This window comes from Silurus aristotelis (assembly GCF_946808225.1).
Source record: "Silurus aristotelis genome assembly, chromosome: 13".
NCBI lineage: Eukaryota > Metazoa > Chordata > Actinopteri > Siluriformes > Siluridae > Silurus > Silurus aristotelis.
The window spans coordinates 16,152,927-16,165,199 of NC_139586.1; the positions used below are offsets into that span (position 1 = coordinate 16,152,927).

At 36.1% G+C, this 12,273-nt stretch overlaps 1 protein-coding gene across 3 annotated transcripts in view; it reads right to left on the reverse strand.

Moving 5' to 3' along the window:
* csnk1g1 (casein kinase 1, gamma 1) overlaps window positions 1-10,694 on the reverse strand; it is a 28,416-nt gene extending 17,722 nt beyond the window's left edge. Inside the window, exons 1-4 of one of the 3 annotated variants that reach the window (XM_083557893.1) lie at window positions 10,464-10,694; window positions 6,516-6,843; window positions 2,245-2,285; window positions 1,478-1,547 (exon numbers count right to left, since the gene is read on the reverse strand). In XM_083557893.1, coding sequence (XP_083414019.1) covers window positions 1,478-1,547; window positions 2,245-2,285; window positions 6,516-6,714 — 310 coding nt within the window. In that variant the 5' untranslated portion in view covers window positions 6,715-6,843; window positions 10,464-10,694. Of the gene's footprint in view, window positions 1-1,477; window positions 1,548-2,244; window positions 2,286-6,515; window positions 6,844-9,712 lie in introns of all 3 variants that reach the window. The other 2 variants (XM_083557894.1, XM_083557895.1) reach the window with 2 other exon arrangements.
* Window positions 10,695-12,273: the final 1,579 nt, after the last annotated feature.

A 12,273-nucleotide genomic window follows, 5' to 3' on the forward strand; every position in this document is an offset into this window, starting at 1 on the left:
TAAAGAAGTGCTGATTCATCACCAACACAGATTCACTGGCTAGGCTTTAAAGGGCCACTGTACAGAAGCCATGCAGAAACGTGCACCAGATTACTACAACAAAATGAATTTAAGCGTGAACTGGGTTTGTTGTGGACCAGTCGAGTAATCTGCTTACTGCTAGAAAATAGACATCAAAATAAAAATGTACAGTAGCCCCAATAATTTCCTATTTGTGGATTCGCTCACTATAAAAAGATAAAACTGCATGTGGGTCAGTATCTTGAAAGCCTGGCTGAGTGAACCAACGACAGACTTCAGGGTGGTGCATAAACAGTGCTGTGCTCTGAATTATTTATAAGATGCCGCTTAGATGCAGCTACCTTTTACCCCTACACTCTCCTCTAAAGATTTCAGCAATCCCTTTCCGAGGAATATCAACATTCCTAAATCACATCATGTGTAACATACTTAGTTCTGACATTTTAAGCTCCCTTGGAGTCCCTCGACGAGTGATCGACAACGAGTAACGGTGCCCCCCTAGGAAAGGAAGTGGACACAAAACTAAACACGTCACATCCCCTTTCCCTTTCCTGTATGTTTTTTTTTCTTTTTACCCCCAAATCCCCCCCCCCCCCAAAAAAAAAAAGAATGTATGCCTCCTACACTTCTGCACAATAGCGTATGCGTAAAAGGGCTGCACATCTCAAACTGCAGTGCTCCAAAAGTAGACAGCATTTGCATCACATTCCCATGGAAACCGTGTCATCGAGCTGTGCCATGACGCCTGAGCTGCTACTTCCTGGATTAGAGTACGTAGTGAAAGGCTCGAACCAAGCAGAAGTTCGCAAAGGAAACAAAAAGGCCCATCCGGCACACTACGGGCATTTATCAGGCTTGAAAACGCGCTGCGAAAATCCAATCAGCACTAGTGCAGGAGGCCAATCTGGCCATCTTATCAGTGCTCTCAGGAAGGAAATGCATCTCTGCACCTGCCTCCAAATTGGGTGAGAAATCACAGGAGTGGCTGACAGCATCCCAGCAAACCCCCGCATATCCCCACAACATTTTATGGCCTACTGTTCTTACCGCAGTGCAGCACGTGACCTCATGCCTGTGCTGATGACTAAGGCATTTGAATATTTTCTCTGAACCTCCTCGTCTCGTGCCAGTGTATCCTCCGTACGTTTGTGAATTTCATCTCTGCCGATCTTTTGCTGCATTTTAAGAACAACTAGCAGAAACCAGTTGTGCAAGTTCAAACCACAAAACTAACTGTACGATTCTTAAGTGCTTTGCTGAATCAATTACCTAGTAAACATTGCTACTTTTTTTAATCTATATATTTGAAAACACACCCTGTAACAAAATGAAGGCAAACAGTCTAAAATGGTCCCTCGTTCACCTGACTTGAAGAACACGCAGGCAACAGGTGTCTCCCAGAACAATGAAATGAAAACAAGAATTCAGAAGGCAATGAAAAGCATTGAACTCTTACCTGTGCTACCTAATGTTTTGTAAAACCGGTATTCCAAATGGAGCTGTGGCGCTCTGGATTTCACAGGTTCCTTTAAGGGTAGAAATCAGAAAAGGTATTATGAGCTGTTCATAAAGACCGTGACATTTCAAATACAGCAGTTGTAACCACACCATAGAGATTTCCTTACTGGGATTTTAGTGAACCAAGGTCAAAGTTGGCACATGCATGCCAGCGTTTCCACCAGCTATTGTTAAACTTTTGTTTAACAACTATTCTTTAAGGATTTTAGTCTTCCTTACATTTATTCCTAACATAACTCATTTCCAATTTAATATTAAACAAAGCTTACTGTTATTTATTATGGAAACAAAAAATAAGCGAATCATTTATGTTTGATATTGGTCAATTTCCAAATAAATATTACTTTTAAATGAAATCAAATAAGATTAAACATCATTCTTATATTACTTGTTAAGAAATCAGATTATTTATTTCTGTCTACAGTTGAAATGTTAAAATTGTGAGTAGTGGATTCTGTAAGCCAGAAACGGAGGCCACCACCATGCCCTGGATTTTGGCTAGAAGCAGAAGGAAACAGTATCCAGTGGTTTAATTGGAAACAGCTGGGGAAAACGTTTCTGTGCTTTGTTCTCAGAAACAACTTTCTTGTTCTCATGGTCATACGGGTTGCATTATACACACTTCATACTAACTCAATTTATCAAAGCTTTTGTTTAGAAACTTCAACTTAAGTCTGGAAGGCTAGGAATGTAAAATATACATACCAATTTGATAGCAACATATTCATTTGTGTAGAGATTCTTTCCTAAAACAAAGAAAAAAGAAAAACCATGTGACCACACCATTATTGTGGATACTTTAATACCATTAGCAGTCCTTTATTGTAGAGAAAAACTGGTACATCTTCAACAAAAAAAGCAATATAGAAGAGAACATACATACAGGCATCTTTTACAGTATGTTCATTTTACTACTGATGCAAAGTTTATTTGTGTGTCAAACGGTTTTTCTATGGGTAAACATTTATTTGTTGAGATCTCAAATCTGGAGTTGATTAATATAGTATTATATGATCATTATGGAAGTTGCAAACACTTAGTATATATAAAAGAGGGCTAAAAAGTTGATGCGCAGAGACCAATATTTATGTTTATAGGAACTACATATAAACAGTTATATGCTGCTCTAAATGTAAAGCAAACACAAATTGTTCATTAATAAATGTGAAGTTGTATTTGTTGGCAAGTTGCTTTGGTGTAAGATGAATAAACCAACTCAGAATATGCTGCAGTAGCAAAATTAACCGCACACCGTGCTATCAAATATACCCAGGAATCAGAAACAGTTAAAAAAAAACACCACATAGTCCAAACGAGCATCCTAATTTATCTAAAACAAAAAAAAAAAAGCCAGTTTACAGTACAAAAAAAAGCAATACATGAAGAGCTTTGTGTATATATTTTTTTATATTGTTTATATTATATACTTTATAATGTGGAGTGGACATGTGCATTGTATGAAAAAAAAATTCGTCCCATGATTAATTAAAAGCATCCAGACCCCTAGGACTTTTTCACTCCACTACTTTAAAGCTTTAAACCAGACCTGTTTGTTGCTTGAGCTAAATCAAGACAAAATGGCCAACTGTCAAAAGCACAATCTGAAATAACCGTACCCTGAGAAAGCACCCACACACTGATGCAATCCATACAGACCGTCATGCAGGGGCTTCGGCTCTGCTATTCTCTGTTACACTTCATATCAGTAATAATCACCAAGCTTTGTAACCCTGTTTACAGCCCTTTACTCCAGCTGAACAATTTCCATACCGAATATAATATTATGTATTGGATTTAAAATTCCTGTTCTATCTCATGTCCTAACTTTGTGGCAGAATTTTTAAATATGCCATTTAATTGATGTAACATCATCTTCGTTTAAGACTGCCATAAACATTTCTGCGTCATTTTACAGACTCATTTTAACCGTTCATCTAAACTATGAATAATGAATGTGATGACAGTAACAACACTGTAGAAAATTAGTTTTACACTCCAGAGAATGTTTCTTATTACTCTTCTATTAAGGAAATCAAATCTGCAAGCAGTTTATCCCAAAGAGCAGATAAAGAAATACACCTAATGTTAGGTTGTTGTTTTTTTTTACCCCAACGAATGGACTCATATCAAATATGGGACACAATATAAATGTGTTTATAAAGCAATAAATTGTCAATACATCTGAAAGGTTTTGACAGCATGCATGTGCCTCAAGAAATAAATTAGGGCTGCAGCTGTCGATTATTTTAGCAATTGAGTATTCTACCTATTAGTCCATCATTTAATCGAGTAATCGGATAAGTACTTTTTCTTCATTAAACAGCAATACTAAATATAAGAGAAAATAAGACGGGTCTCTTAAAATGAACAAGCAATTTATTTATTTTTCATAAAAATTAGCTTTTTTTTTTTTTGCTGAAATTGCAATCTGTGAAACCTAAACCCATTTAGTGCATTTAATTGCGATATTACATCAAAATGCAAATACAAAAATAAATGAAGAAAATATAAAAATATATATCTAATTTCTTAAAAAAAAAAAAGGTAAATGTCTTGTATGGTGTTTTCTTTATGTTTTATGTTATGTTTTAATGATCCCAAATTTTAGAAACTGTTGTGTCCTTTGGCATGAATCTTTTTCTCGACCCTCTCTGTATCCTCTCCGTTCCTCCATTTTTCATACTGCAGCGTCCTTGTGTTTACCTGTCCGGGGGGCTCATTTATCTACTTTCCACGCAAAGGTTGTGATTTACTTACTTACACCTGTAAGTAAACTCTTAGTGATGCGTTCGCACAACTAGGAAACACAGAAGGCGAGAAGGGAAATTTCGAGTAACAGATAGCAGGCATAACCTTTGCGTGGAAAGTTTAACTACACACCGAGCACTGTTTCCCCACAGACCATTATTACTGACTGACTCTTTACTGAGACTAGGATCTCATTCATTATAAACTTTTCTAAATGAAATCCCAGTCAAGAGTTTAGCGGGTTGTGCATCAGTAATAATGGTCCGTGGAGAAACAGTGCTCGCTGTGTAGTTAAATGGACTAAACAAAGCAAGGAATAATTTGCTTTTTGTATTCAAATTATTTAAGATACTCCAGAAATTGTATCATTCCTAGTATGAATAAATGAAACATATTGAACCTACAGAAAATTGTTAACGTGTGGACAAATGTGCAAAAACTTAACTTGTGTACAAAATTTAAATATTATTATTGCAATAGTTTCTGCAACAGTGTTGCTAACAAACATTCCAAGCAGACACATGGGGGTTAATGTAAAAATCCCAGTGTACAGCAATAGAAGGAATGACAAACATAACTAAAAATCACTTAGCAGAAATACTAAGTCAGGAAAGGGGAAAGGATGCAAGATGTGTTCTTCACAATTTTCTAATATGAACCAAAGAAAACAGGAAGACCTAGCAGCTGTTTGCTATTAAGTCTCACCAGACTTTTTTCCCCTTCCAAATTCAGTCTGACCACATTTGTTCAAAGTGATATTCAAGCTACATTACAGAGCAGTGTGATACATGAAGTAAATTAGTATCAGCCACCTTCTACTTTCATGAACTCACAGATGCTTATGACTGCCTAGTGTGGCTGTGATTGACAAGGTGAGAGCATGCCACCCCTCCCATAAGGCCAATATTTCAGTCTTAGAGTGTGGCTTTGTCGGAAAGTGAAATTGCAATCTCTGGACAAAAGGACACGAGGTGACTGTTGTTCTGTTGTTGGTGACTGAGGAGGTCTTGCTCTTTATTTCTAACAGTTTACGGTCAGTTTGAGGGAGAAACACAAAAGCTAGGCATAAAACATTAGTCCAACATTAGATCCAAGATAACTGAAGAATGATTGCCTGAATTTACCTGCATTTTAAGGCTAACTTAAAGCTGAGGAAAGTAAGCTGGTCTTCTGAAACCTTTCCATACTTCAAGTTTCAAAATAAATTTTCCACCATTGTAAGGAGTCAAAGATTACAAATGCTGCAGCTGATTTGTAAATAATGGAGCCTCCAATGTGATTTTTAGTAGAACTTCACCACTATTATATCTGCTGCAGAAATGCATCTAAAATTAAAGACTCCTGACTAGAAGTGGTCAAAATAGCCAATATTAGATCACATTTACATGACCCCTGGTGAAGTTTCTACGACATGATATGTATATGTAAAACTGCTCAGAAAAAAAAGCGAAAAAAAAAAAAAAAAAGACTGAAAAGTCTAATGTTTCTAAGCAATGTGAATAATAAAAAAAAACTTTTGCACATTACGATCTATTATTGATTTTAGTTTTCTATAACAAAGCCTGCTTTGCCTGATGCTCGTCTGCCCCATGGACATTTAGAATGGTTGAATTAAGTACAGTAATCCCCCACTTATTGCGGTGGTTACGTTCCAAAACCACCAGCGATACACAGACGCTACTCAAAAATGTTTTTTTTTTTTTTTTTTTTATTGATTAAGCCGTAAATCATCCTCCCACACACTTTAAACACACACAGAAAACATTTGAACACAGCAATTAAATTTTATTAATAAATTTCATTATTTCAACATAAAACTCCCTATAAGTTTTTTGGTCAATTAGTTATGTGGCAAATTCCACGATATACCGGGGGCTCGAGGTTTGAACCACGTTAAAGCGGGGGATTACTGTACTCTTAAAAAAAGACTACTGTGGAAAAGATAATGGCAGAGTCGATCTTTATAATTATTAGACACAAAAAAGTAAAGAAATTACTGGATTTTTCCTTAATATATTATTCAATGTAAATTTACTATCCCAAAAATCTAATTTCAAGGCCAGCATTTATTCAAGAAAGTAAGTGTAAAAAAAAAAAAATCTACTCATTTATTCTTTGTACTTCTTCAACTCCAAAGACATAGAAACATGGTGAATAAATTTCAAACTGCTTAAGTAACCAAGTATCAATCAGCGTAGGAGAAATTTCAAATGTCAAATGACTCTTACCGAGTTTTAGTTCCCCAAAATTTCCACAGCCGATCTTCTTGCCCACACGGAAGTTTGGTCCCACCATGAGGACACCGGAGGACGTGGAGGAGCTAGAAGGTCGCGAGTGTCCGCTGCGTCCCTGAGCCACTTTGCTGCTCCTCGCCGGCCTCTCGCCTTCTTTATCTCTGGGGTGATCCATCACTGCAGTGCTGAACATGCACTGGTCCAGAGAGAACAGGCCCGGGCCCACGGCACTCACTTCAGACGGACACAAAGCTCATGGGACGACTGCCCTGTGCCCGTCACTACTGTCAGGCAGAATAGAAGGCCCCTGTAGACAACTACACTAGAAAACAAAGAAGAAAAAAGTAAAAATCTTTGTGAAATGTAAAAATGTAAGTTGTTCCAATTGATATTACAAAAAAAGAAAAAGTAATCATGTTTATCGAGTGTTTTTATAACGTTCAAAAAACCCCACAAAAAAACCCCAATAAAGCTATGTGATATGACCGCTTGCACAAATCAGAAGCTGTGGTTACATAAAAGTCACAAAAAAATATTTACAAGTTACAAGGGTGTCTCACGAAACACTGGTAAACGGATAGAGGTACTGCACACAAATGTTAACAGCTGTTGTATTTACTGACGATGAGTTGAGCTTTTTTTTTTTTTTGCACCGTTTTTTTCACTCATCATTTGACTTCTATTGTTCTATTGGGTGAATTAGCTCCAGAATTCCTGACATTAACAAGATTAATAATCCTTATTAAAAGCTTAACAGTGTTCGCTGGTCAGTTCGGAGATCTGCTCAAGGTTAATTGACATAATTTGAAATAAAGAAAGCAACATATGATACTTTTGGTACTGAAAGTAATCACATTTAGCATTTGCACATATGCTGGGGGGCACAATGATTACATGTGGTTGAACTGAACTTACATTATTACAATTTGCATTTGTACATCCAAAAATCAATTTAACAACAGCTACATTACACTAAACCACCACAAATGCTTTTGTTAATTTAATACTATAGTTATCTTTCCAGTCAGTGCAAACATTTTTGCAAGATTTTATAATTGATTTACATGAATGCGATGTGCGATGGCCATACTCACTCATAATAATTCTAAATAATCATTCAAAACTATGTAATGAAAGTAAAAGTATTAGTGATGAAATAAGCTTTCTGATAAGATAAAATGGAAATTTATGAAAATAAATGTTCTTACATCTGATAAACCACATCTCTTTTTTTTTTATGTAGTAAGGTCTTCAATAAATTTGACAACTTTGATATTCAGAATCAGTTCAAATAATCTAACATTAAACATCTTCCATAGACATGGACATCTCCATGTTTGGGCTGATGTCCATTTTTCTACATACTTTCAGTTTTACAGATTTACCCAAGTGAATATTCATGTATGTCAATCAATCTAATGCAAATGGTAGCATATACCTGCAGCTGGTCTCCTAAGTCACAGGCTCAGTCACAGTCAGAGTCAGAACCTGTGGCTGAGGAGACCCTCAATAACTATATACCAAATAACTATATACAATTAAAAAAACATCAACATTTGCAGTAACATTAATTGTAGGGTACGCAAACTGAATAAGTCTGGCACAACAGTACATGCATAAGGAATCACCTGAAGTGGAAACATGCCAGTGTAGGTGACTAACCTTAACCAAGCTGCTACCAAAAGAAAGTGTTTTTGCATAACAACTGAACAGTCTACAGCACTTCCTGTTCATTAACCATGTGCTGCTCATTTTTAGACTTCTAATTAACAACAAGAACAAGCTTAACTCCATCGATGCTAACCTGCATTGCTGACATGCCCAAATTATACTCACACCACGATATTTAACCAGCACGCACATTGCATCAGCAGGAAACTTGGTGTTGTTTACAGATAGCACAAATGTTAAAGTATCAGCTATCATTTACATGCAAGATATATATTGTTTTTTTTAAGATGACTTAGCTGTTTATAACAAATCCCTCATAGAAAACGTCAGCAGGTCAGTAATTAAACTTTTCTTTTCAGCAGTCAAAGATTAATATGAGCTGGAGCAACGCACGTTACTATAGAAGTGTTAACATTGTACATCATACGCAGAATCAAGAATCAAAGAGAGCAGTGACGTATGAGATAATTCACGGCTAGATGTAGTTGTAGAGCAACATCACTACATTTGTTAGAAATAAATATAATAAATAGATATCAAAGAAGAGTCAGTGAATTGTGTGTCTAAGTCTTTAACAATAAAGCTGTAAGTGTTAAATCCATCCGCCATTTTTTTTTTATATTTCTCATTTTAACGTTTTTCTCCAGTTCGTCAAATACATAGTCTCTCTGACCATTTATTTAAATGCCATATTTACCAGATCAGTTCAATGACAGGCAAAAAAAAAACCCAATAAAATTCACCCATTTACCTAAATGTTACCTTGTTTATTGTTTGGTACAGATCATTTTTGTTACTTTCAAGTTTTTTTTGTTTGTTTTTTTACGTTAAGCTCTTATTTTAAAAACAAATCACTGATGTTCCAGAGAAGAGAATTTCCTATGATCTGCATTTTGGCCTTTTCTTATCCTTGGAGAATATCTGAATATCCAGGTTCTTATTTAACAGAATGTTCAACAGCAGAAATAATCCACAGTTGCTCTCCCAGTGCTTCAGCTGGTGATGAAGAAAAACAACAAGAAGTGAAGAATTTGTTGGTTCCTGTATAAAACCTTGACTTCATATGAGACATCACTCATTGTCCCTGTATCAGTAGCAGTGAAGAAATGATCTGGCTTGAGTAGGTCATTAATACTGAATGTGCTGACTCATGAAATCTGAGAGCCAGTTTGGGCAAAAGTGAATTTTCCCAGGTTTAGTGAGCAACAGCTCTGAAGCAGGGCAGGTTTAACCATTCATAAAAGAAATTAGTCAATAAAGGATGACAATATAACAATAATTTAGGGTTGAAAATGGACATAAAAACAAACGTCCCGATCCACATGAGAAAAAAACTCCTCTGCTCTTCAGATTATACAGCCATTAAAATGCTGACCTGAAGTCATTAACCTTTATAAGAGGAATTATCTCAGGAGGAAGCCTGGCATCACGGATGGATTCCTACAGAGACGCCCTCTGCAAGAAAGATCTGCCATGATGGAGGCAGATTTAACATTTAACACACCTCAAATAAAACTCACATCAAGGGCTGATGATGAAGATTGATGATGATTCACTCATCAATTGCCTTCCATAGAAAATTCCCAATCATTAAATGTTCTTGTCATTAAATAACATGATGTTAAATAGACAATGTTTCTCTATATATTCTGATCGTGTGAGCTAACGTTAGCAACCTCTGGATTTTTCTTCTCCCCCAGTGAGGACAAAAGCCCTTATGAATGGCGATACAGTCTGTTGTACAAGCAGCTCCCTGGCCGAATTCCAAACCGCTACGTGCTGAGCTGGAGTGCACTACATAGGGCGTGCAAGCCATTATCTCCTAGTCCTTGTAGTGCACTTGTCTATGGGGCACGGTGCAATTTGGAACTCAGCCTGTATTCGGTTAGTTACACGTTAAAAGAAATGTACAAGCCGGGAGATTTTTTTTTCTAGCACCATTACTCAGAGTGAAACCGAGTCACGATAACGTTAATACCGCAGCTGTAGAATTAAATATTTTGACAAAAACGACTAACAAGCTCTCAAAATATAACTGGCGGAAACGTTAACGCTAGCTGACTGACATCTTATTTGTTCCGTCAGATTCAGTCCAAAGGCTAAACAGGAGTCAGCTAACACATCATTCACATTTTCTCCCAGATAGTAAATACAGACTTGTCACTCAGAGGCTCTGCAGGCAGCTAACCAGTGCTAGCCGTCTAACATACCCATTATTAGCTCGCTAGCAAAACTAGCAACTAGTCACTTAGCGGCGCTCTAATGACTTACTTCCACGGCCGCTGTATTACAGACGCGGATGTCGGACGGAAACTGTTCTTTTCACCGCCTGCTTGGGTTTCGGTGTTTTTTTCTTTGTGAAATTTCCTTAATTTCTAAAACAAACCGCGTCCTTCTCACTAGCGGCGGCTTTCTTCCTTTTCTTTACTGTTCTCCAAGTAACGTGAACCAGCGCTAACCAGACCGACTTCCGGTCACCCAAACCTTACCGCAGTTCAAAATAAAAGTCCGAAGTTATAATAATATAATTTATAAAAACGTGCATTTTCTTGAGCTGCTGAAATAATTATTTAGAGCAACACAGTTTACATCTGATAGCAGCATTTTTTGTTGTTGTATTAATAGTAGTAATAACGACAATAATAAATATGTATATTATTTCAGTCTCAAGTTTTGCTTTTATGCATTGGAAATAGATTGATTTTTGTATAATAAAAAATATATATATTTATGTAATTAATAAATAATGTGTACTATTAAACAATTATTTTTATTGCCAAGGAATCGAATTATACATACAGAAAGCAAGTGCAGAGGTACACACACACACACACACACACACACACACACAAAAGATACAGGATGTGAGAAAATAAAATAAAGCATGTTTTAGGGAAAAATAGTTGAAGAAAGCAAAGAGACAGTTATAAATAAATTAACGAATGTAAACCAAAATTAATCAAAACAGTAGCACATGTTTACTGTCATAACAGCTATCAACAATGAAAGTGTATTTAATTGACGCTTCATTTTCAAAAACTATGAATATGGGATTTTGACGCATATGTCTACTACGATGAATATGAGATTTGCCAACCAATAATTAAATATTAATAATACATGCTAATCATATTTGCCTTATTCTTCATTTTCTTTTATGTTTTTCTCTCTACACTATGACGCGTGTTGTTTACCAGTTATTTTGTCAGCAGCGCTCCCTGCTGGAGAACTACTCAACATGCCAACGTTGCACAGTCTATTTTATATTCGGGACATATTAATATGAGTATATTATATATAAATATTAAATAATCCTCGGACTACGACAGAGAAAACTCACTAGGACCCATAAATTAAATGCAAATATATTCTTTTTGGACCTACCTTTTACTTATAGCACTTGCTGTTATTTAAAAAGTGGATTGCAATAATTCAATAGTTTTAAACTATTCAGAAAATCTCCTACAGCGTTCTATCAATGTAACTGCATTCTAAACTATTATTCTAAGATTGCAAAAACGATACTACATAGGCGGTGACCAAAGGGGAACTTCCACTCTTCTCCTAACATTGTGCATAACGTTAACAGCTATATAACGTCACAGCAAGCGGTGATATTAAAGTGTACTGTAAATAGTGCAGATTACTGTAGTGGTGCACTGATGATAATAAACAGTAAATAGTGCAGTTTTTTGTGTTTATCAAACCAGCAACTTCTGATGATGTGTGAAGGACAGAGAAAGATATGGCCTAAAATATAGTGCTGACGCTACAGTCTGGTCTTTACATAATTCAGTCCTAGTAGTACTGTCTTTAAGGGGTTTTACACACACACACACACACACACACACACACACACACACACACACACACACACACACACACACACACACACACACGCACACACACACGCACACACACACACGCACAAAACAATATAATAATAATAATTATTATTAGAGAAAGTGGGTATAAGTATACAAATGTAAACAGTAAGAAGATTAAAGAGTTCACAAATACACTGTAAAAGTAAATTATGGAAATGATCAAATATAAAAAAAATAAATTGGGGAAAACAACA